Source organism: Lethenteron reissneri, chromosome 27, assembly GCF_015708825.2.
Source record: "Lethenteron reissneri isolate LAM-NWPU_2019-01 chromosome 27, ASM1570882v1, whole genome shotgun sequence".
NCBI classification, from domain to species: domain Eukaryota; kingdom Metazoa; phylum Chordata; class Hyperoartia; order Petromyzontiformes; family Petromyzontidae; genus Lethenteron; species Lethenteron reissneri.
In genome coordinates, this window is record NC_083805.1 from 10,279,360 (window position 1) to 10,304,617 (window position 25,258).

Below are 25,258 nucleotides of genomic sequence, written 5' to 3' on the forward strand. Positions count from 1 at the left end.
AGGCGCACAACTCAAGGACAATGCACCATCAGAGTATGAGAGCTCGGGGCAAGCATCTACACTATGGGGACCTCATTTGCCAGTAAAAATATGATAATTGGTTCTTTACCCTTCTATCTGGCAACAAAACTGACACCTTTTTGCAAGGAGTCATGTTTGCATAGACCGCAATACCTGCAGTCATAAATACAAACAAAAGACATAACTCTGATGATGTGCACTGTCCTTGAAGTTGATTGGTCCACACCCGAGACAGCTTTCCTTCGAGCCTAGTCTCATATGGGTTGGACCAGATGACGCCAAAAGGCGCACAACTCAAGGACAATGCACCATCAGAGTATGGGAGCTCGGGGCAAGCATCTACACTATGGGGACCTCATTTGCCAGTAAAAATATGATAATTGGTTCTTTACCCTTCTATCTGGCAACAAAACTGACACCTTTTTGCAAGGAGTCATGTTTGCATAGACCGCAATACCTGCAGTCATAAATACAAACAAAAGACATAACTCTGATGATGTGCACTATCCTTGAAGTTGATTGGTCCACACCCGAGACAGCTTTCCTTCGAGCCTAGTCTCATATGGGTTGGACCAGATGACGCCAAAAGGCGCACAACTCAAGGACAATGCACCATCAGAGTATGAGAGCTCGGGGCAAGCATCTACACTATGGGGACCTCATTTGCCAGTAAAAATATGATAATTGGTTCTTTACCCTTCTATCTGGCAACAAAACTGACACCTTTTTGCAAGGAGTCATGTTTGCATAGACCGCAATACCTGCAGTCATAAATACAAACAAAAGACATAACTCTGATGATGTGCACTGTCCTTGAAGTTGATTGGTCCACACCCGAGACAGCTTTCCTTCGAGCCTAGTCTCATATGGGTTGGACCAGATGACGCCAAAAGGCGCACAACTCAAGGACAATGCACCATCAGAGTATGAGAGCTCGGGGCAAGCATCTACACTATGGGGACCTCATTTGCCAGTAAAAATATGATAATTGGTTCTTTACCCTTCTATCTGGCAACAAAACTGACACCTTTTTGCAAGGAGTCATGTTTGCATAGACCGCAATACCTGCAGTCATAAATACAAACAAAAGACATAACTCTGATGATGTGCACTGTCCTTGAAGTTGATTGGTCCACACCCGAGACAGCTTTCCTTCGAGCCTAGTCTCATATGGGTTGGACCAGATGACGCCAAAAGGCGCACAACTCAAGGACAATGCACCATCAGAGTATGAGAGCTCGGGGCAAGCATCTACACTATGGGGACCTCATTTGCCAGTAAAAATATGATAATTGGTTCTTTACCCTTCTATCTGGCAACAAAACTGACACCTTTTTGCAAGGAGTCATGTTTGCATAGACCGCAATACCTGCAGTCATAAATACAAACAAAAGACATAACTCTGATGATGTGCACTGTCCTTGAAGTTGATTGGTCCACACCCGAGACAGCTTTCCTTCGAGCCTAGTCTCATATGGGTTGGACCAGATGACGCCAAAAGGCGCACAACTCAAGGACAATGCACCATCAGAGTATGAGAGCTCGGGGCAAGCATCTACACTATGGGGACCTCATTTGCCAGTAAAAATATGATAATTGGTTCTTTACCCTTCTATCTGGCAACAAAACTGACACCTTTTTGCAAGGAGTCATGTTTGCATAGACCGCAATACCTGCAGTCATAAATACAAACAAAAGACATAACTCTGATGATGTGCACTGTCCTTGAAGTTATGTCTTTTGTTTGTATTTATGACTGCAGGTATTGCGGTCTATGCAAACATGACTCCTTGCAAAAAAGGTGTCAGTTTTGTTGCCAGATAGAAGGGTAAAGAACCAATTATCATATTTTTACTGGCAAATGAGGTCCCCATAGTGTAGATGCTTGCCCCGAGCTCTCATACTCTGATGGTGCATTGTCCTTGAGTTGTGCGCCTTTTGGCGTCATCTGGTCCAACCCATATGAGACTAGGCTCGAAGGAAAGCTGTCTCGGGTGTGGACCAATCAACTTCAAGGACAGTGCACATCATCAGAGTTATGTCTTTTGTTTGTATTTATGACTGCAGGTATTGCGGTCTATGCAAACATGACTCCTTGCAAAAAGGTGTCAGTTTTGTTGCCAGATAGAAGGGTAAAGAACCAATTATCATATTTTTACTGGCAAATGAGGTCCCCATAGTGTAGATGCTTGCCCCGAGCTCTCATACTCTGATGGTGCATTGTCCTTGAGTTGTGCGCCTTTTGGCGTCATCTGGTCCAACCCATATGAGACTAGGCTCGAAGGAAAGCTGTCTCGGGTGTGGACCAATCAACTTCAAGGACAGTGCACATCATCAGAGTTATGTCTTTTGTTTGTATTTATGACTGCAGGTATTGCGGTCTATGCAAACATGACTCCTTGCAAAAAGGTGTCAGTTTTGTTGCCAGATAGAAGGGTAAAGAACCAATTATCATATTTTTACTGGCAAATGAGGTCCCCATAGTGTAGATGCTTGCCCCGAGCTCTCATACTCTGATGGTGCATTGTCCTTGAGTTGTGCGCCTTTTGGCGTCATCTGGTCCAACCCATATGAGACTAGGCTCGAAGGAAAGCTGTCTCGGGTGTGGACCAATCAACTTCAAGGACAGTGCACATCATCAGAGTTATGTCTTTTGTTTGTATTTATGACTGCAGGTATTGCGGTCTATGCAAACATGACTCCTTGCAAAAAGGTGTCAGTTTTGTTGCCAGATAGAAGGGTAAAGAACCAATTATCATACTAGATTTGTGTTTCTATTTCATTTATACCTGATGACGATTGCTTGTGTTGCAATCGAAACGTCGTATGCTAGTATTTAATTTATTATTTTCTCTTTATACGTGACTTTACCGAAAGAACCAAAGAGTAAGGTCAGCGCCGGCAAAGAGTACGCAGTGACAATAGTGCAAGAGGACGCTGCTGCAATCTGCAATCAATGAAGCCGCTTCCTGGCTCGGCGCAGACGCACAAACTAAACGAGTAATAAAATACGAGCAGAGCACGTGGCAGAGCGGTGCCGCGTCATAGTGACCAGGCGGAACTGAACTTTACCGGATCAGTACCAGTCAGGTACCGGCCCAGCGTCAGCCCTTGGGTCTGTGTCCGAGTGCTGGCCCCCCTATCCCCTCCCCCCTCCTCTGTGGCCGTTGGGGCTGTGGGTATGGAAGTGACATTGAATAAGTATAACCCGTAAAAACAAAGTTTTTCACTCTAAATCCTTTATATGCGTGGCGGCTAGAGTCCTTTCGTTCCTCTGGCTTGAGATGGCTGCCACCTATGGGTCAGATGATTGTCTGCCAGTATTAAACAATTGGTAATTAAATATTTAATTTGTTTTCCCTAAACAGTGTAAAATTTTGGAAAAAAAATTTCACGAACATTAATTGTCTCGCACAACGAGTCTGTGTGCAAAATGTCAGCTCGATTGGATCACGGGAAATGGGTTAAAAAACGACCGAAAGGTTTGCACGGTCGTAAGCAAGCAAGCAAGCACGCAAGCAAGCAAGCAAGCGAACTTAATATAAAGGATTTAAAAATAAAGTGGTTTTATTGATATTTTAACGCAGGCATGGATTAGTTGAGAATAGAGCAGAAGTTGTATATCAGCACACCCCTTTGGAGCGAGTCTGCTTATATCTGAAGTAGTTTGTCAGTATCAGAACATGCTCTTAGTCTTACCAGTGTAACGTAATGATGCATTGCTTATATAAGAACTTTGCTTATTTACGGGTCGTTTTATCCACTTTTTTGTGTATTTTAAGTTAAATCTGTAATTTTTGTAATTTTCCACTTTTGTATATTAATATTTAGAAACATGCATTTAGAGTATTTGGCTGCTATCAATTTCCACATGATAAGCCACTTCGTTGAGCTATCATTTGTGGCCAGATTACTTCTGAAATTGAGCGAAATAGCTCAGTGGGCTTTACTTGGTAAAAAAGAAAATTGTTTATAGTTTTAAATAGTTTATAACATGTACAACGCTCTCATTGCTGTTCACTTTTATCGACAGATAGTTCGATGGGTGGCCTTTACAACCAGTTAAGAGCCCATTCGGATAGAGCATTGGTGCACTGGGTAATGCACTGCACTCTTTATCCTCGTCACCCTCCTGGTTCCTGGCTATGGCTAACGTCAGTGGCAAGTGATGCGTGAAGAAGTTCTCGGGAGCCCTACTTCACAAACCCTCATTGACCAGCGTGGTGAAGTATGGTTAAATAACTCTCATGACCGACAGGGTCTGGGGAAGCATTCATCAGGCAGTGAATTGACAAAAGGCTGTTAATGATTAATGTTATAATATTTGAGACAAAGTAGCCTATTTTTAATGAAAGTTATTTGAACAGCATTGTTCATATGATTTTATATTGCAGTTACAATAATAAGGCCCACTGAGCTATATAGCTCAGTGGGCCTTACCTGGTAAAATAAAAATTGTTCATAGTTTATAGAGTTGCCATGGGAACACAGTCTCTGGGTCCACGTCCAGTTCTAGAACCGAGGCAGCACGCTTAACAGTGGTGGTGAACCCAGAGCACATCACAGTGGCACAACGGGGGGGGGGGGGGTGGGGGGGAGAACTCACGTAGCCACAGGCGCGGCAGTGGTGACGACGGCGCGTGATGGGGTGGAAGAGTTCCCCACAGCGCATGCACATGGTCACGTTGGCGTCGCGAATCCACACGGGAGCCCGCTTACCCAGCTGGCCGACCTGCAGACAAAGATACACAATGGCAAAGCTCCTTCGAGTACCCCACGCAGAATGCTGGAGCGTGTGCTAGGAGTGAGCTCATATTCAGCCCAGCACAGCAAGGAAAACCGAAATAACCATGCTTATTTATTGTTGAAAATAGTAACCCTCACGACCGGTGCAATGCGATATAAACAAGTCGAGTACAAAAAAATAGCACAACGGCATTTTATTCTGAACACTTTTCTTCCACTTCTCATACCTCATTCTTAATTATAAATGACAACTAAACAAACACAATATTTGACATTAACACAATAGTGTAAAAGCAGAGTAGGCTGATGTTTCAGCCAATGGTCCGCCTTCAGAGCAGAGAGCAACGACAGTTACATTTTAAAATGACTACTTGAATGACAAACCGGTAGGTCATCCTCGTGTGTGCTGTCCTTCCTGAAGCAATTGAATGTTTCCAGCTTTTCATTGTAAGTCACGATGGCTTTCTCGATGGCCTGGCAGTGCACAAGAGTGACAACAGGTGTCAGTGATCAACAGGTCGTGCAGGCCCGCAATATCCATCCGAGTGCAATTTCCTGCTCTGCATTCTTAAACATCATCATCAGGTGTGGATTTCATACCTGATGATGATTGCTTGTGTTGCAGTCGAAACGTCGTGAGAATTTTATTGTTTAATATTTTTATTATTTTATTGTTTCCCTTCTACGTGACTTTACCGAAAGAACCAAGAAATTGATCTCATTGTTCATGTAAAACAATCTCATTCGTGTAATGAAGATTGAAAAATACATGTTTCAAAATATATGAAGAATAAGATGTCATCATATAAAAATACTGCAGAAGTAAATGCACACAGCCTCGATATGACCCTTATCCGTCTTTGACCAAGAGACGAGGGCTATTTTGAGACACATATCAGTGACATGATTTTTGCAAATATACCGCATGATTAAAGAGCTACTGAACATAATCAGTAATTGAGGAGGCGGGGCAGTGGCATAGTGGTGAGCACACTGTGCTAGCAACCCGGAGACCTTAGTTCGATTCTACGGCTAACATCGGTTGCGGCTTAAATCGCAACCAGTCTTGGGCCCCCATTTTACCGACCCGCACTCACCGGCATGGTGAAGTATGGTTAAACAACTCCATGACTGACAAGGAATCGAGAATATTTTTTCCAGCAGTTGACCAACAACTGAAAATCAACGAGGGTTCAATAGTTAAAATATTTTTAGATACCTCAATCCATTCATGTTTTTCTTTCTCGCTCCTGTGAAGCAAAAACATGAAGTAATGATTTCACATTCCGGCCTGCATTCCAAACATTGCATGCTGACTATCAGTGGCATGATGTCATGGTGGTATGGCCAAACAAAAGTTCATCTACAATAGCACAGAGGGTGTATCTCTTAATCATTATCCATCTCTTTACACACACATTGTTGTGACCAATGTACCTGGAATGTACCCGATATCTTCAGATCTCTGAAACTATGCAAGATCCAGCCTGCATAGCATAGCCCTTGCATGAGCAACCACGATGCACATAGCAAGCGTTACAGGCTGACGGACTGCGTTCTCAGCAGAGGACAGTGAAAATCAATTGTTGCACTGCACTCTGCTTCAAAGTCTGTTGCCCACCTTCACCAAACCCCACAACCGACCAGCGTATTGAAGTATGGTCAAATAACCCCCAAGACCCGCACGGCGTGGATTGACAAAAGTGCCGTGCGTGTCTTTAGTCTCCATCGAGATCGACAGTCCCTGCCAATATCTCCGGGAGCGTGCACGTGCAATGCACCGAGAGTGGACCACACTGAACACACCTCGCCCGAAGCTCCAGGGCCCTCTGCGTGCCGCACACTTGGAATACGGGGACCGCCTCATGCCGTTTTATGTCGGTGACCTGCGGGCGACACATCGACACCGGCCTTGAATGCATGATGAGGGCTCGGGGAGGGTGGAGGTGCCGGTAGCTGCATTCAATCGTGTTCTATTATATGTACGGTCCCACTCATTAAACATACAGTGCTTGCCACAAATGAACCACAATACCTTCCTGATCTCATCAAGAAGGATAAAACATCAAGCGGAGCTGCGGTCATCCTCACAGCGGCTTTTGGCTGGCCATCGAACAAAGATGGTCACTGCATTGCGAACTTTCTGCGGCCGTTTAGAGTGCTCTTCCTTTTGATATTAGGAATCTGCTGGAGTAATGCGCTTTTAAACCGAGATTGAAACCGCGGTTATAAATAAATTCGTTTTATGTTTAGTTTGTTGTCCTTCCCCTGCACCCCCAATTAGCACGGTTGGCTACGTACAGTGGGAAAGAAGTTTAACATACATACATACGATCTTGTGCAGGGGTTAATTTGTCACTCGTCAGTTTCTTCCAGGTCGCTGTGATCCATGCGAATGGTATGACAAATAGTGTCCAATCAACTTAGCCTCATAGTGTTTCACTTGTGACCAATGCTGTGTTTCCAAGATCATAGCGAAGGGTTCTGGCTCGATTTGCAAATCGAGCTCGCAGGCAAAGCCCCAGTTCGCATGGCAACCTTGCTGGGCTGACCCCACACCAAGGGGGCCCGGCAGGTTTCTTTAATGGTGTAGCCGCATGCTATTACCTGGGCTGGGCTGCTTTCGAAACCAGTGATGACATCACAGGGTCAACACCTTCACATAGTTCAACTTCAGGATCAGGTTTTTTTATTTAAAAAAGCCTCATGAAAAACTACTAAAAAATAACACATTTTGGCTTGAATTATCACAACCTAGCATTTAAAAAAATCACTGTCCTCTTGCTGGAGGGTAGGGAGAGGAGTGCAATGGGGCAGGAAGAGTTAGTGTGATGCAGTGTTGGGACATCGACCCACACTGTGCTGTTAATCCTGGAACACAAGTCGGTTGTTCCTAGGCCACCAAACCCATTTCTACGATCATTGGAACCTTGGAGGCTTGAGCCAGTAAGTGCCAGCATTGTGCTGTGACAGCACATCTGGTCTTCAAATGGAAGGCCTGGGTTTGATTCGTGTGGTTGGGTGTATGTCTGTGTGCCAAGGAGCAAAGGATTAAACTGAACATATACCTTCATGCCCATGACATCAATCCTGGAGCGGACGCTGAATTTCTGTCCCATCAGCCTGATCTTGGGTGCGCAGTACAGCAGCATGCTATTGAACTGCAAAACAGACAGCACCATCAGGATGAGCTGCAGCATCAGCAGGGTGCAGACGGATTGAGCCGTGTATTGGTCATCTCAGTAACGTAACATCAGATCGATCACGAGACATACATTTACAGACGATGCAATTTCCTGCTTTGTTGTGTAACAATTCACCCCTCTCCCCCCTTGCAATTAAATGAATTGTTGCGATTCAGGGTCCCAAATCAATTAACCTTTATTTATTCCACTGCAGTCGATATAGGGACCATTAGCAGCTGCAGAGGTCCCGTGAACCCATTACATACCACGTATACAACTCAAACGCATATTATTAGACATGTTAATTAACATACGAGCGGACATACTTAAGAGCTGGCTGGCTCACTCGGGGATTGGAGCAGTGAACGGGTGTAAATTAATATTAGTCGTTCCCCGAATATTCAGTGCTGGGGAAACGCAGACACATTCCCTGATAGTGGCACTGCTGAGATCCTGGGATTGAACCCATATCACAGCCACGCACGATGATTTACGAGGTTTAGGGTTGTAGGCATCACATTAGTTTTGGTCCATTACATGCACGCTGAGCAACGATTTCACAAGTGACTTTGAAACATCGGCTTAAGATTAAGGTTTGTTTTTTCGTTGAAAATACCTCAATATAGACGGATATGTTAAGAAAGCTTCCTAACCATTTACGATTCGAGATGTAATGACGAGTGACGCGTGATTTTTTTTTATTCAATGGTGATGTTGTTACTTAGCAGGGGCACCTTACCAAGAACAGGTACCTCTCTTGCTGCGCTCCGTTGCGGGCAGACAGCTTGAGAATGGGGCCCTCTTTAAGCAGCTCATTGCTGGGGTTAACGATGTCCACCTCTCCGTCCAGCTTCTCGTAGATGTCCAGCAGTATCTTCACTTTTTCCTGGAACAAAACGGTCTTTGTCACAGTGGGAATTTAGCCAAAATAAAGTACAAAACCAAATTTCACATGATGTTTTTTAAAAATCTATTCATTGGTGACCAGCCTTGGTTACCATAAAACTCGCTACCCTCGAGAATGGAGTGTTATCACAAGTGGCTGAACAATTCAGATTTTCGTGATGCTGGCTCATCACTCTGACCCATAAACCCCCTGGTCACCCCACAGTGAAATTCTTAATAGACTATCAGAGCATCACTTGTGTATCAGAGCAAACCTTCTGTCAGAGAATTACTTTTTGGGGTTGAGAATGTGAGTTGCACACCACCTACCATCTTGCGGATGGCAGCGTTTGAGTGATTGGCTGCAGTCGAGATGATGTCGAGGGACTCTGGGCAGACAAAGCACAAATTACAATTTGTATTTACACAATGTCTACATGCAAAGATAGCATCTATAGCTGCTATTTTTATTTTAGCAGGTAAGGCCCACTGAGCTACATAGCTCTTTTTCACAAGTGACCTGGCCACACATGATATAGCTCGATGAAGTGGCTTATCATGTGCAGATTTAGAGCAACCAATTACTTTAAAGGCACGTTTCTAAATGTGGCGGGGAAAACCGGAAAACCTGGAGAAAAATACACGCGACCACGGGGAGAACGTGCAAACTGCAAATATAAAGGTGTCAGGGCCGGGATCGAACCCACGACTTGCTGGGTACCAGGTGAGTTCATTCACCACCGCGGCACCATCACAAGGTGCCCATAGTGTTCAGCAGGTAAACCAGCAGGTTAGTGTAGAATGGTATGCACTGGACATCACAGGTACAGCCAGTCTGAAATAATAATCTGCAGATGTAGAATATTAAGCATGAGCTGCATCATTAGATCTGGCAATTCGCAAATCCCTCCAGAAGGCCTCTATCCCAATTACAGTCGCGTATTCCACGATCACTAAACATGACTCGATGACACTGAATGCGCCTAATCTTGTCAACTTTGGGAAGCTAAGCAGATTTTAAGCCTGTTCAGTATTTGGATGGGTTTCTGCATGGGAATTCCAGGTGTTGTAGGCTTAGGCTGCAAGGTGGCCAGATGGTAGTACAACAATAATGTCTTCAGTGTAATTATGCAGAGATTTGAGTGTTACTCCCTTATATGTGTGGGTTTATATCCTAACTACTCTGGTTTGCTACCACGTGCCATATTGTATTATGCAAACATCCCCAAGCAAGACCCTCGTGAAAAAGAGTCTTGATATTTAGTGAGGCTTTTATAGGTGAATACAAGGTACATTCTTTTTAGATATTTATTTGTGCAACGTGCATTCTTTTCTTCTGTATACACATTCAATTCCAATTGCCACACAATTACAATTTACCTATGTAGGGTGAAGAAGTAAATTGGGTCGGTTTTTATTGCCTCTTAAAGTAATGAATATACTTATCCACGTTGGTGGTGAGATGCATGCTGAGTGACTGAGTAAGGAGCAGCTAATAATTAAACCAGCACAATCAGAAAAATATTAGTTTTTTCAAGTGCATGGTCAATCCATGCACATGTAACCGAGAGTTAACTATACTATTTTTGTCACGAACCCATGGCGTTCATCATGCTGAGAGCGCTTCATGAACGTGACCCTATTACACCTGTTTACTCAGGAAAGCCTCACTCAGTCTCAAGACTATTTTGCAGGAGGGTCCTACCAAATGTTTTTTACAGTCGGGGACAATATCGCTGCGTGTAATCCCAATTCAGTCATTTGCAGGTAATTTTTCACGTTGGAATGTCTGGACAATACCAGTTAAATAAAAACGTAACTAAGGGAAGAAACCGGAGCGCCCGGAGGAACCCCATGCAGAACAAGGGGAGAACATAGACACAGAAAGGCAACCGAGTCGAGAATCCAACCCAGGCGCTGCTTGCTGTGGAGGAACAAGTGTCACCACTGTGCCACCACTCTACCACCCGCTGATGGGGGCTAAGTCGAGTCACACGAGCCGGGGGGGGGGGGGGAGGGGCTCGTACTCTGGGCATCCCCGCGGTCGGGCGAGTCGAGTGGCAGCCTGCGCAGGTAGTCCTTGAGTAGCAGCTCGTATCGTGGGATCCTCTGCACGGGCTCCAGCATGTGGTGCTGCAGACTCAGGCAGCCACTCTCTTTCTGCATCTAAACGCGCATGCAGGTGGGGTATAAAAGAAGCAGCAGCAGCAGCACATGGCACACACAGACAAATATCCCCCGTGTAGCCTTTAGCAGACTGTTGGGGTAAGTGTTGTTTGCGAGCACCTATGAAGAGCGGCAAGGGATACTAGGGTAAGGGTGGCCGACACCACATGCAGAGGCATGTATCTCCCCAGTGCTGATGTTTACACACTGCACCAGGTACTTATTTAAGGCTGAGTCGATCTAGGGGAGGCCCTGGACCGGTTCAGATAATCATCAACAATGTTGGCTGCGAGCGGGAATTGAACTCGGGTCGCCGGCTTAATAGCGTAGTGCACGAACCGCTGCGCCCCCGGCTCCCCACACAGGCATGCACACGCGTGTACAGCGGGATGAGCACATGTAACCACATGTCAATTCCGATTTAAAGCTTTCGTGACTGCAGGGATTCGTCTTCTTGGTTCTTTCGGTAAAGTCAAGTAGAAGAGAAATAATAAAATAATAAATATTTAACATAATAAAATACAATTCTCACGACGTTTCGGCCACAACGCAAGCAGGCGTCCTCAGGTGAAGAGGACGGCTGCTTGCGTTGTGGCCGAAACGTCGTGAGAATTGTATTTTATTATGTTTTATTTTTATTATTTCTCTTCTACTTGACTTTACCGAAAGAACCAATAAGACATGTCGATTCATCGGTCATAACGCTCATAATTAGGCATTGACTTGTCTGTCAATCCAATACTCATGACTTATGTGTACAATATGTACACTGGGTGGAGCCGTGACGCAGTTGTTAAGGCACTGCACTATGGCCTAAGATACCTGATTATAATTCCCAGCTATGGCCAACATCAGTCGTGCGCGGTATCTGAACCACTCGTGGGTCCCTCCCTTCAAAAAGAAATACAAAGCAGCGTGGTGAAATGTGGTCAGAGAGTCCCCATGGCCGCTATGACGTGAGCAGGCCTTCATTCAGCAGTGCAATGGCTAGTGGCTTCAAAAGGGAAATGTCAGGATATCTGTTGAACTTCTTTCGCACCATGGGGACCTCATTTGCCAGTAAAAATATGATAATTGGTTCTTTACCCTTCTATCTGGCAACAAAACTGACACCTTTTTGCAAGGAGTCATGTTTGCATAGACCGCAATACCTGCAGTCATAATACAAACAAGGAAAGCTGTCTCGGGTGTGGACCAATCAACTTCAAGGACAGTGCACATTATCAGAGTTATGTTCTTTTGTTTGTATTATGACTGCAGGTATTGCGGTCTATGCAAACATGACTCCTTGCAAAAAGGTGTCAGTTTTGTTGCCAGATAGAAGGGTAAAGAACCAATTATCTTCTTTCGCACCGTCCCGTAGTCAACTGTGCTAATTGGCGGTGCTAATCATATGGTAACGTTTCATTTAGGCAAATGGAGTGGAGCAAACTTGCACACATGAGAAGAACAAACTTAGAAGCAATACCAAGAAAACAGGAACAAATGAGATGAACACGAATTGATCGTTGAATATAATCGCATTCCCAAATGATGACAATTTATTGAATAGCTGGAAGAGGTAACATTTGTACATATCCAAGAATGATGCATCTCAGGGGAACCTTTTTGTGATGTTGCCGACGTGTTTAGATCCTGACCAACTCTTCTTGTTTGGCCACTCGTGTTTCAATACGATTACAGCAATTTATTTTGAAGTGGATGGAGGATAATTGAAAGAGGGAGCAAAGCCCGACCGTTTCAATCTGTCCCATATCGTCAAAGTAATTTTATCGCCATCATTTATAACACACAACAATATCCCACATTCTTTGAGGCTTTCGGTAAAATCACGTAGATAGGTTCAAAGAAAATAACAAAAAACTACGACGTTTCGATCGCAACACGAGCTGTCGTCATCAGGCAAAGGAGTTAGCCTCTGAAGGCAACATGTTTGTAAAGGTTTTGGGATGGGTGTGGCCCAAGTTGTATCAGCGGCAACCAGGGTCATAGGCAGTGCACCACTGCCAATGCAGCAACAATGACAATGCCACACTGATACAACTTGGGCCACGCCAATTCCATTACCTTTACAAACATGTTGCCTTCAGAGGCTAACTGCTTTGCCTGATGACGACCGCGTGTGTTTTGCGATCGAAACGTCGTAGTGTTTTGTTATTTTCTTTGAACCTATCTACGTGACTTTACCGAAAGACCCAAAGAATATGAATTCCTGCAGTCACGAAAGCTTTAAGTCAAGATTTACACAATAGCCCCTTATTGATTTACACATTATTTAGGTGATGCAGCTGGATTGTCAGTGATGCACAAGCGCAATCAACGACAAAAAACAACATATTTGTTTATTACACTGCCTTAAAAGGGGTAAATATATATAAACTGGCCTTTTGCCCGTCCAAGGACGGGTGTATTTCAGTAAATCTGAAACTTGCAAGCGAAAATCAGACCGCGACGTGATATTTACTGCATCCATTCATGTGCAATTTGTAAGGGCGCGGTGACACAGACCTACTTAATTTTAAGGTGATAATCCCGTGTTCATCATGACGTCCTTTTCAACTTCTATGTCTCAACAGCGTCACGGAGATCGCGTGACGTGAGGGTTCTGCCTTTGTAGTGACGGTTGTAAGTTGACGCCGAGAAGGGGGGAGGAGGCGCCTCGCCCCCCCCCCATGTGGAGTGACATCCCCCGCTAATTATTATGAATGGCGGCGGTCCATTTGGAAGACGTCACCTCTTCATGATTATTAATGAGGGGGGCTGTTTGATGTGGAGTGACGTCACCTGCTCATGATTATTAATGAGGGGGGGGTGCAACATGTGGAGGACATCACCTGTTCATGATTATTAATGAGGGGGGCTGGCCGACGTGGAGTGACATCACGCGCGGGACAGACATTCTTGGCTCATTATAGTAGTAAATATATAATAGGCAAAGTTTCAGACATCGGCCCTCCTTAATAGCACGTGAAGAAGGACCATTGCCCAAAAAGTCACCTAATAAAGGTATGTTTTCTTTTTTAAGGCAGTGTTATTGACGAATGCGTTGCTTTTTAACCATCAGTGGATTACAAATGATCTACCGCGATCGCAACTAAACTCGGCAATGCAACACAAGCAAGATGGACGCTGCTACGTTTGGCCTTCCGAGCGTGGCTCACATTCATCGGCTACCATCCCCAAGCGCAAACCGGCCTCCGTCGAGCAGCTCGTGAGCATCGTGCGACGGGCACGTGGTGCACGCGGTGCACCCACCTGCACTTCGGCGATGATTTTCTTGAATTGCGGCGAGCGCTGCGACCAGGTGTCGACGAGCTCCATGGCGCGGTCGAAGCACTTGACGTACTCGCCGTACATCATGAGGAAAGGCGCCAACTTCTGCAGGATGTCTCCTATCCTGGGCGTCTCTTCCCTGCGTTGCCACGTGGCCAAACAACAAACCAGACCGTGCACTTTATGGCAATGCGGCTCTGTGGGTGTTGAGCGCAGAGGCGGTGCGACTGAATTGGAATCTACAGGCTGGGCTATGGACGGAGGAGCCCCACTTTTACTCCTTGCACCAGGGCTCATGCCAACCATTCTTAGCCACTGAAATAATGTCACCACATGTCACTATTTCACCAATATAGCCAGAGCCATCATATTGTTAATAGGATGACAAGTAGGAATAGTACAATGATGAGCAATGCAACAATACATTGCAAAATCCTCCTCCACACGATATAGCCAATGCATAAAGTTACCAGAATTGTGGCAAACTGCCCGACAATGCTGGTTGTAACTATAAGCGAAACGTCGGTAACCCAATCGCTAAATGTCGTGAGATCACTCTCCAAAAACACACCGGAGTGCTGAAGCAGCGATACATTGCTACGTTTGACTCCGTGGCAACTTTATTAACTGGCCGTGTCGGGTGGAGGAGGGTTCACGATACACATTTTACTAACGCGATTCGACTCAATTTTTTTTTTTTTTTTTTTTTTTTTTTATTTGATGCAAGTCCAGAGTCCTTTGCTCTTTACCGACTGAAACAAACTCGCCACAGACGAATCGCCGCGCGGGGCCCCACCGCCCGGTGCCCACCAAGAAGGGGGTAAGCCCTCGAGGGTGCGGCACGCACACTTTGCGCTCACCATGCCTCCATGCGGCTTTCAAGCTGCGGCAGCAAGAACTGCTCGTGAAACAGGTGGATGGAGGAGATGTTCGAGAAGATGTGGTTGATGGTCTCGACCGGAAACGAGCCTCGGTTGGCCTCCTCCAACAGGCGAGCGTAGAACGCCTATTCCGATGATCACACCCAGAGAAAACAAAAGCCACTACAAATGATTTTCCCGCCTCTTCTGCAAAGATATCCAATAAAGACAAATGGTGGAGTGTAAAGGCATCACATCTAAGGTACAAAAAAGTAGGACATACCCTGGGAAAAAAACATCTCACAAGAGGTGAGAACTACCACTTACATGCATTTTACTTAAGTGGCGCATTGTTACGCCACACACGATAAACCAGGACGTGCAAGTTGCCCCCAAAAGAGGACAATCCTTATACAACCAAGGATGGGTGGCGAACCGTACTGATCTCACACATGCTGCACCTTGTCTAGAAGCTGCAGGCGTTGCACGTAGTTGCGCTCGGTGTTCAGGAGCTCAGTGGCGATGAAGAAAAGCTTTCTGCTCCGAGCTCGTCTGGATTGACAGTGGCAGAAATACAAGGGAGAGAACACGGTATTAACACTGTAGAAAGAAGCACTTCCTTGTTGGCTGGAAGTCTCATCGTGCAAATGCTTACCCCGAGCTCTCAATACTCTGATAGTGCACTGTTTTTGAGTTGTACGCCTTTTGGCGTAATCTGGCCCAACACCAATGGAGACTAGGCTCTAAGAAAAGCTGTCTCGGGTGTGGACCAATCAACTTCAAGGACAGTGCATATCATTACTATTATCAGAGTTGTTTCTTTTTGTTTGCATTTTGACTGCTTGTGTTGCAGTTATTGCAACAATGATGCCTTGTATAAAGGTGTCAGTTTTGTACCAGTTTAAAGGGTATAAACCTACTAAAAAAAAACTTCTTCATTAAATCAAAAATATGAAGATGGTTTCTAGAAGTCAATATGAGAATAGTCAAGAATTGGATGTAAATGGGTACACTGTGTCTGGGTTGGAGGGGTGGTACAGTGATTATCATGCTGCACTATGAGCCTGGTGAACTGAGTTAAATTGCTGGCCAGAGTGAATGTCAGTGGTGAGTGATATTTGAACTGGTCCTAAGCTGCCCCCCTTCACCAACCTGCAATGACCAGTATGGTGACGTATGAGCACGATGAAAAGATATGAGGTCTTATTTAACAATGGAATGAACATAGATTGTAACTTGTTATTGTGTGTGTTTGTAGCCAGCAGTAAGTGCCAGTGTAGAAATAATAATGGAGTGTTTGTTTGTGTAACTGGTCACCTTTTCTGTATCTTTGGATTCGTGGTCATGTGCAGTGGCGCTGTTTCTCTCTCCCTCTGACCCCAAGCAGTCCTCTCCATCCTCCCTCTCTTCCTGATCTGAGGGTGACATCAGCTGAAACCTCCCCAGGTTGCCAACTGCGGTTGCATCGTTGACCACCACATTTTCCTCCGGATACACAGGCCTTAGAAGAGGACTGTCCACCAGGTCCTCACCTGAACTCATAGGTGAGATAGTCCAGTCCAATGGCTCGCTGTTCAGCTCTTGACAGTTCTGGACAACTGCCGCAGACTCCTCCACAGGAGGTTCCCCGTGCTGTGTTGCTGGCTCAAAGTCATGCAAAGTCTTCGCAAAGCCCTTGGCTTGCCGTTTGTTTTCCAAGCCTCTGGCACCTGATGCCGGTAAACAGGCCCTATTGTCTTTGTGCGGCACTGAAGTGCCGCATCCTGCCACGTGCGTGCTTTCTTGGCCTAAGAGCCTACGCTGATCCTTGCGCTGGTCGAGAGAGTGAATTTCAACGACCCTGAAAGACACGGACCAAACACACAAACAAGTTTTTTTCACAGGTGCATTGTTTTGTGCATGCGTTAAAGCACCTAAATAGCAGCCATACTTTCAGAAGCACCCAAAGTTTGGATTGATTGAAGTCAGTAAAATTGAAAGGACAATAATTCACAGCCATTTGTCAATCCACTGTTGGATGAAGAGGCCTCAATGCACCACTGAACGCTGTGGCGAGGGCCTCAGGATCAATTCAGATATCACTCACTGCTGATGATAGCCATGGTCTGCAATCAACCTTGGGTCGCATTCATACGTGGTTGTTATTTCCTTCCATGGTTTACAATTCCCAAATTGTAAATTGTTGCATTCCCCTTTAGTGGTGCTTTGTCTGCGATACAGTATTTGTGTTCACCGATTCGTGTGTGGCACACATTCTACTCATGGTACAGTAAGTGGTGGTTGGGATTAAGTTTCAAACGGTTCTTTGTTAAGTTTCATGCTTAAAAAAAAGATTTGGTAATTACATTTCATGCTTATATAACATGTTGCCTAAGACCAAGGAACAGTAAACCTCTGCTTTGGCAGAGTTGAATGATTACAGCTGTATTTCATCCATACACAGGTGGCCTTTTGAAGGTTGTCCTATCACTCTGCACACAGTATTTATTAATTAGTTAATTCCCTTTGATTTCATCAGACGATAAACCAATAAGGCGTGTCGTCTGTATTGCAAGGGGTGACCCGGGTCAACGTATCACCACAGCTACAGTGCAGTTCGGACATAAAGAGCTATCAGGTATCAACAGGAGATGTTTAGTTTCTCATCAGCAACAGACACAAACTCTCAAAACAAGCAAAAACAAATAAACCTGTTATGATTATCTGTGCATTTGTATACGTTGCGAATTTTCTATGTTATGTTTTCATTTTACAACCTTTTGTCAATTCACTGTTGGACGATGGCCTCCGCATTTTATGCCAGTCACGGGAGGTTGTCTGACCGTACTTCACCACTCTGGTCAGTGCAGGTTGGTGAAGGTGGTGGGTGCCAGGGACTGGTTTAGATATCGCTCGCCACCGGCGCTAGACATGGCCTGGAATTCAAATCAGTCACTGGTGAGGTTTCCAGCTCTGTGGCTCAAAAAATTGGGAGATACAATGGAAAGAAGAACATCTCCCAATACCGGAAGAGGGGAGTGCTACGTGTAAACGCATTGCTTTGAGTACTGCATTACGCAAATGACAATAACCGGGACTTTTAATATCCTGGGAAAACGTACACATTTCCCAGGACATCTACATTAAAGAGAGGACAATACTGGAAAAACCAGTACAGGTGGAAATTCTTAGTGGTTGGGTTCACAACATGGTGTTCCAACTACTATAATGCAGTGATTGTTCTCAGCATGCGAGGTTTTTATTAAAAACATTTTCAGTGCAGCTCCTCAGTGACTGTAACCGGGGGGAGTTGTCAGACCCATTGAGAGGCTGCCCGGGCCTAACAGAGAGAAAACTGTGCCACGCCGCACTCACTCAGAAGTAGAGTGGCGCTTGAGGTCCTCTTCGATCTTGCCCACGAGTGCCCTCACGTTGACCCTCTTCGTAAGGCTTTGCTGCGATAGGCGCCCTGCATAAATCACCGACCCACGTCCCTTCACCACTGTTGTGCTCTCCGGCCCTATTGAAGCTGCTGTTGCTGCTGCTGCTGACGCCGATGAGGATGATGATCCAAATGCAGCTGGTGGTTTACTCCTTAATCCTTTAGTGCCCTCAGGAGCTAGCCTATGAATGCTGTCCACTGTGCAGGCATCACCAGCATTGGCGCTGCTCATTTTGTTGAGACTTCGAGCTAAACCCGCTGCGCTGCAACTGCGGTCATCCAAGCTTTTCGATGTCACTAAGCATTTGCCGGACTTCAGGCCAGAGTTGCAGCCAACCAAGCTAGGAGGCTCTGCATGAAGCATATCCACGTGCTTGTCGTCGGCATATTTCAATTTCACAGACCTCGGTTGTGTTTGCTGTGGTCCGGCGCTGTTTGGGATAGCGCCGTTGGATTTGCCTTGCCCAGTAAGTGCCGTGACACCGGCCATTGGAGATTCCGATCTCGGCGAACGAGCTTGTCGATTCCATTTGTGTCCCTTGTCCACGGCGCTCTTAGTCACAGCCGACGTGTTCACACTTGATCCTCGCCCCGACGGGGCTCCATAGCCGTTTAAAGCGCGACTGCCCACCGGAGTGGCACCTCCTATCGTCACGAAGTCGCGCCCCGTGTGAGCTGTCCTGTCGTCGGGATGCTTCCACGTGGAGGTGTCACTGGCAGTAGCTGACGGAGCGGTCGTGGCATAGCTGGACCTGAGCGGGCGAGCAGGCGACGTTGGCCCTTTGCGTGCGAGAGGGGCCTCGGAGCTAAGCCGCATGTCTCCAGGGGTGATGGTCTCAAGACTGTCATCGATTTTCTGGTCAGAACTAAGTCCGGGGGACAACTGCGAGATTTTTGCAGGGGTGCTGTGCTCTCTTGTGAACGCCGGTGAGTGGGTGTCCACTGCAGTGAAGCTTTTGCCGGACCTGGCCTCCAGCCGAACGGGGCTGTGCTGCTGGTGATGGTCTGGGGACGGAAGGAACAGCAGAACAGACAGGCAGGCAGTATGTAAAACACATATAACAACAACAGAGACAACAGACTTTTGGGGCAAGTACTGTTAGTGAACATCTATTACGGCTAGCACAGCGTATGAGGTGGTGGATTTGGCCAGTTGCCGTTGTTTCACCCTTGCTGATGGTTACACAGTGTATCAGGTCGTCATTTAAGACTGAATCGACCTCAGGGAGGCCCAAGAAATTTCAGAAAGTGCCAGTGATGTAAGCCATGGCCAGAAATTGAACTCAGGTGGCTGGGCTCATACAGCAATGCGGGAAAAACTACCAATCCCTCTATCACACGCCCAAACGCAACACAGACATTAATAAAATGGAAACACACGTGTGTGCATGTGTGTACACACATGAAAATACAGAATAGCATGGGCAGAAGTTAAACACAACTTGGAAACACACACACAAGTGTACTTAAACTCACACGTAATCAAGATGTGCTACTCAGCAGTATTATTGCAATGCTGAACGATCTGTACTAACCCATGTGCGAACGATTCATGTTATTTTACAAATTACACATTGTAGCTGGACAAGCCTTTTGTCAATCCACTGGTAAATGACAGTCTTTATAAGCAATGCAGGTCAAAAGGGGTTATTTAACCATACTTCACCACACTGGTCAGTGTGGGTTCATATACCGTAGGTGGCACGGTTACCACCTGTCTTGGTGGTGGAAGGTCAGGTGGCCAGAATATTATCTCACAATGCCAGAAAAGGTGAGGACTATGTTTGAATGCATTGTCTTTTGTGGTGTATTATGGCAAAATTGACAAAAACTGGAACTTTATATCCCAGCAAGACCAACACGTTTCCCAGGACAACTACGAAAAAACACAGGATGATCCTGGGAAGACCAGAACAGATGGTACATGTGGCATGAGGGAGCAAGGACATGGTGATACATGCAAATTATCGTTACCAGGGGCAGCACAGTGAGAGATGTAAACATAGCACTGTACGGGCTTAACAATAAATGTGATAAGTGATAACGTAAGTGATAACTTAAGTTATCACTCACGTGTTGTTTTAAGTGATAACTTAAGTGATAACGCTAACCGAAAACATAGTGACCAGGTGATTTCATAAGTATTCTTGTAAATAAAAAAGCATACAAATGGGAAAATATGAAATCAATCAAGATTTTACTTACTCTGGCAATCTTATAATTACTCATTTAACGTCTTCTCATCACCAGAAACCATCATTGTTATCAACATTGCCTATCTACTGCTGGATGAAGGCCTCCCCATGCCAATGCCGTTCCTCCCCAATTCCCCTCGCTCATAATATGAACTGGTCTCTTCCCGTGGTGGTCATACTCTTGGGTGCCGGCGTTCCCTCCTTTGGCTGATATTCCGTCATCAGTCTCCAATTAGCACGGTTGACTGTGTACGGTGCAAAAGAAGTTCAACATACATGCATACAGTCTCGACCATCTGCTATCTTCCCTTCTCGCAATAGGTCCTGCCTAAGCGCAGTTACTTCTCTGCACATCCTACACAATGTCTCAAATTTTCATGTGTTTCTTGACACGCGTGTATTTTTGTCCGTCTCCCTCTCTGCAGCTATGTAATGCACTGTAACGCCACGTGTTGTCTCCGTGGGTGCCAATCTGTTGAAATAAAGGTGGTCATAATTTTGTATTCCTATTTAATTAACAACGCTGAATGTCTTTTCTTACAGCCCTTTGTCAACCCATTGCTGGATGTACTCAAAATCACAAGTGATGTGGCACTGCACATCAATCGTGAAAACAAGTGCACAAAATAAACGTGGATTTCTGAACAATGCAGTTTGCTTCCTGGTGCACACTGTGTGCAGGAAGTAAGTGTGTTGGCTGTGCTCATTTTATTGCTGGGCAACAGTTTGGGTTATAAAGATAAGCTACATTCCAACGATCTCACCTATTTTATTTTTACAAAACCAACTTGATCTGTTCATAACAACTTCCAGTTTCCAGCTATTGAATTCAAAACATTTATATGTATCATTTGCTAAGAGATTCCAAACCGAAACTTGCCAGTGAGTATGACAAACGAGCTCATCTGTTTTGGGCCTCCAAGTGACGGGATGATTTCCCTCCACTCGATAGAACACGGCAAGCTGGAAAAACCCGTTTATTGAACGCACACACGAACATTGGATTGCCCAAACCACATTTGAAAGTTTAAATAAAAAAACACTGCGTTGCAAGTGGTTACATTTACACACCCTCTCTCTGAAACTGTGTGGGAACCGAGTGTCCTATGACGCTACTCCAATAAATCTAAGAGGTTATCTTGGACAGAAGCTTTACCTTCAGATTCCTGCAGTCACGAAAGTTTCTAATCTAAAAGATCTGTGAAATTAGCGAATCAAGAATTTCCCTTATTTAGAAATTGTTCTGCGAACTGCGGCACTATCACCGATCTACTCAGTGGCAGAGTACTGTGATCCAAGCCTGGTCCGCGAACGCATACACACAACTGCTAGATGTGCAATGAAATCAGACAATGCGCATCAAAACGCTGAAACTGACCACCGATTCCCTGTCTCCGTATTCCCGATGAACATTCTGCCACCAAATTTTCGCAGAGACATCGCACAAACTGCAAGGGAGTTTCCACGTTTTCTTGCCAACAACAACCAGGACCTCACCAACAGCACCTTGCTGACAACTCCAGTCCCAAATGTAGCTGATATGTGATGCACGCCGATAGTTTTCATTCATCAGAGGCCTCCTGAGCTGGTTGGGAACCAAATCGTTTGCTTGGTTTCCCTATCCCTAGCACGATCACTGCATAGTCATATGTTTTTACCCTCCCTTGGCTTGCACCAAACCACCGGTGTTTTTTTACAGTATTCAATTGTCACCATAAAAACATGTTGCCTGAATTATTGTATTGCTTGGGTCTCCTTCGTCTCTTGAAGTTGTTCCAAGAAGGTATTTTTCCATGCTTTGAATAGCATGTGATAAGTGATCACGCTAACCTAAAACACAGCTACTCTGCACTAGTATACAAAATAACAAAACATTGAACCACACATTGAGCATCAAACTCAGCATATTGTGAAAAGGTCTATGAAATAATAATTTTGGTGCTTCGTGATACGTTTCTTTGTGGTGAGATCGTATACAAAGATTAGATCATGTAGGTATCATGCAATAATATACGATTTAACCCAAAATAAACGAATTATTAATCATATTAGTTGCGAAAGCCTACCTATGGCATTTTGGTGTCGCACAGCTGCAAAATCCACCCTTGACACCACTTATTCGGTCACCATCGCTAAATTTATCATGGAAAATTTCCTGGAGCCCCCTTAACCCCGAAACCACCATACCCCCACTCAACGTCCCCCCCACCACCTCCGCTCCTTCCCTCCCCTAGAACTACATTTTTGGGAGCTTAACCATGGATAAAGCCCTCAATGCACTCTCACCCTGGATTAATTCTAAACTTCTGTCCCTAAATATTGCAAAAATTGAAGTCTTTGCTATCAACAAAAAGTCAATTTTCAGTAAAGACTCAACTTTGATCGAGCACCTCCTAAACTCGGGAGATTACGCTGGCTGAGAGTGTGTAGAACCTTGGATTGTCAAATGCACCTAAGCTCTCGTTCAATACCCACATCTCTCGACTATGCATGACCTTCTTCCCCCATCGACAATACACCTTCTGCATCGAGCACTTCCTTGCCCCAGCTGCTGCTAATACCCCCATCCTATTTATACTTGACGACTGCAACTCTCACCTCTATGGTCTACCCACATCGCTCAGCTCCAAACTTCAGATGATCCAAAATACTTGGGCTAGACTACTCATAAATGAGACCATAGCAAAACTCACTCACAATTTAACTGCCCTCACCATTTAGATTTAAAGCTTTCATGACTGCAGGGATTCATCTTCTTGGTTCTTTCGGTAAAGTCCCGTAGAAGGGAAGTAATACAAATAATAAAAATATTTTATTATGTTTAATTTGTATTATTTTATTATTTCCCTTCTACGTGACTTTACCGAAAGAACCAAGAAGATGCCCTCACCATCTTAAGGATCCTCCATGGGCTCGCCTTTACAAGAAGCGCTCAGATGCGCTTCTGCGGCCGTCTGGAACGCTCTTCCTTCCAATTTTAGGAAGCCACTGGAGCTATGCACTTTAAAACTAGACTGAAACCTAATTTTGATTTAAAGCTTTCGTGACTGCAGGGATTCATATTCTTGCTTCTATCGGTAAAGTCACGTAGAAGGGAAGTAATAAAATAAGATAAAAAATAAAACAATAACATTTTTTTCAAATTTTATTGCTGTGGATTTCACACCTGATGATGATTGCTTGTGTTGCAGTCGAAACGTCGTGAGAATTTTTATTGTTTTATATTTATATTATTTTATTATTTCCCTTCTACGTGACTTTACCGAAAGAACCAAGCATATGCAACCTAATTTCTTTAGAACTGCTGTTTGTGTTTAGTTTGTTGTCCTTCTCCTGCACCTCATATTAGCACGGTTGGCTACATTTTGCTCTACATCCCTTCAGTTGCTATCCACAAAAGCAAGCAATGCTTTCTTTTGAAACGTCCAATCGACCTTCACTCTATGGGAGATCACTCTTCCTCCCCAATTCCCTCGTAGTTTGAAACTCCCTCTTCCGAGCCATCCGCGATCTCGATTCCCTACCCCTGTTCAAGTCCAGGCGACATACACTCGCTCTGCTCCCATTATAACTGCCTCTTGTCGCAAAGAGTCAATACATTTCGTATTATATATGTACACATACTCTCAACTAACATGTCCCCGTGATGCGCATCCCACTGATGAAGTTGTATTTACGTTTTCTTGGTTCTTTCGGTAAAGTCACGTGACTTTACCGAAAGAACCAAGAAGATGAATCCCTGCAGTCACGAAAGCTTTAAATCGAAATTGTATTTACGTTCTCAATCAATTTAAAATGTTACGTGCCAATATCGCCCTAAATTATATATCAATGCTCACAGAATGTATAGTATCGTATATTGCTGCTTGACTAAATCATGTGGTATCACACATCCCAGACACATGTCACTGCACATCCAATAACTCCTAACCCACATGCTCAAGTTATCATCGTCATGTCCCACACGCATATCAGCACAAGTCCCCGTGTGCCATTATTTAAGTTGACTTCTCTCAGGCACAGCAAAACATAAAGCATTTCTTTATAAGCCAAATGTCACAACACAGTTGTAAGAATTGAAAGTGCAGTACAGCACAGTATTACTGTATTTGGGAAACCACCGAAAACCACATTCTTTCATATTTGTTATCGTTTTAAAATACACTTATGTGTTAAATTATGCCTCCTCCCCCCTCCCACACCCGTGCCAAACACATGCAAATCGTTAAAGTTTGAAACACATAACAGCCTTGTGTTTACACCACAGCAAGCTATAGACTTGTTTTGGGCACTGGAGAATGCAATAATACCGTAATGCCAAGTATTTACCTAGGAAAACCTCACTAGGACCCAGCATTAGTCATTAGCACGGTTGGCTACGTACGGTGCGAAAGAAGTTCAACATACATACGTGCACGCGTTGGCCAATACCTTTAATGAGTGGCATGTGGGAAGAAACTGAAGAAGCGAAATAAAATAAAAATAATAAATAATAAATAATAGAAA

At 44.8% G+C, this 25,258-nt stretch overlaps 1 protein-coding gene across 6 annotated transcripts in view; it reads right to left on the bottom strand.

Moving 5' to 3' along the window:
* LOC133348547 (FYVE, RhoGEF and PH domain-containing protein 4-like) overlaps positions 1 to 25,258 on the bottom strand; it is a 51,178-nt gene that overhangs the window by 5,339 nt on the left and 20,581 nt on the right. For 3 of the 6 annotated variants that reach the window (XR_009755806.1, XR_009755807.1, XR_009755804.1), the window contains exons 2-5: positions 18,491 to 19,562; positions 16,454 to 16,976; positions 15,598 to 15,688; positions 15,137 to 15,282 (exon numbers count right to left, since the gene is read on the bottom strand). Coding sequence is in view for 2 of the 6 variants with exons in the window: in XM_061561422.1 (XP_061417406.1) it covers positions 4,628 to 4,753; positions 5,152 to 5,241; positions 5,987 to 6,017; positions 6,574 to 6,653; positions 7,836 to 7,928; positions 8,692 to 8,838; positions 9,168 to 9,226; positions 10,865 to 11,003; positions 14,259 to 14,415; positions 15,137 to 15,282; positions 15,598 to 15,688; positions 16,454 to 16,533 (1,239 nt within the window). In the remaining 4 variants the exon portion in view is untranslated. Of the gene's footprint in view, positions 1 to 4,627; positions 4,754 to 5,151; positions 5,242 to 5,986; positions 6,018 to 6,573; positions 6,654 to 7,835; positions 7,929 to 8,691; positions 8,839 to 9,167; positions 9,227 to 10,864; positions 11,004 to 14,258; positions 14,416 to 15,136; positions 15,283 to 15,597; positions 15,689 to 16,453; positions 16,977 to 18,490; positions 19,563 to 25,258 lie in introns of those variants that run through there. The other 3 variants (XM_061561422.1, XM_061561421.1, XR_009755805.1) reach the window with 3 other exon arrangements.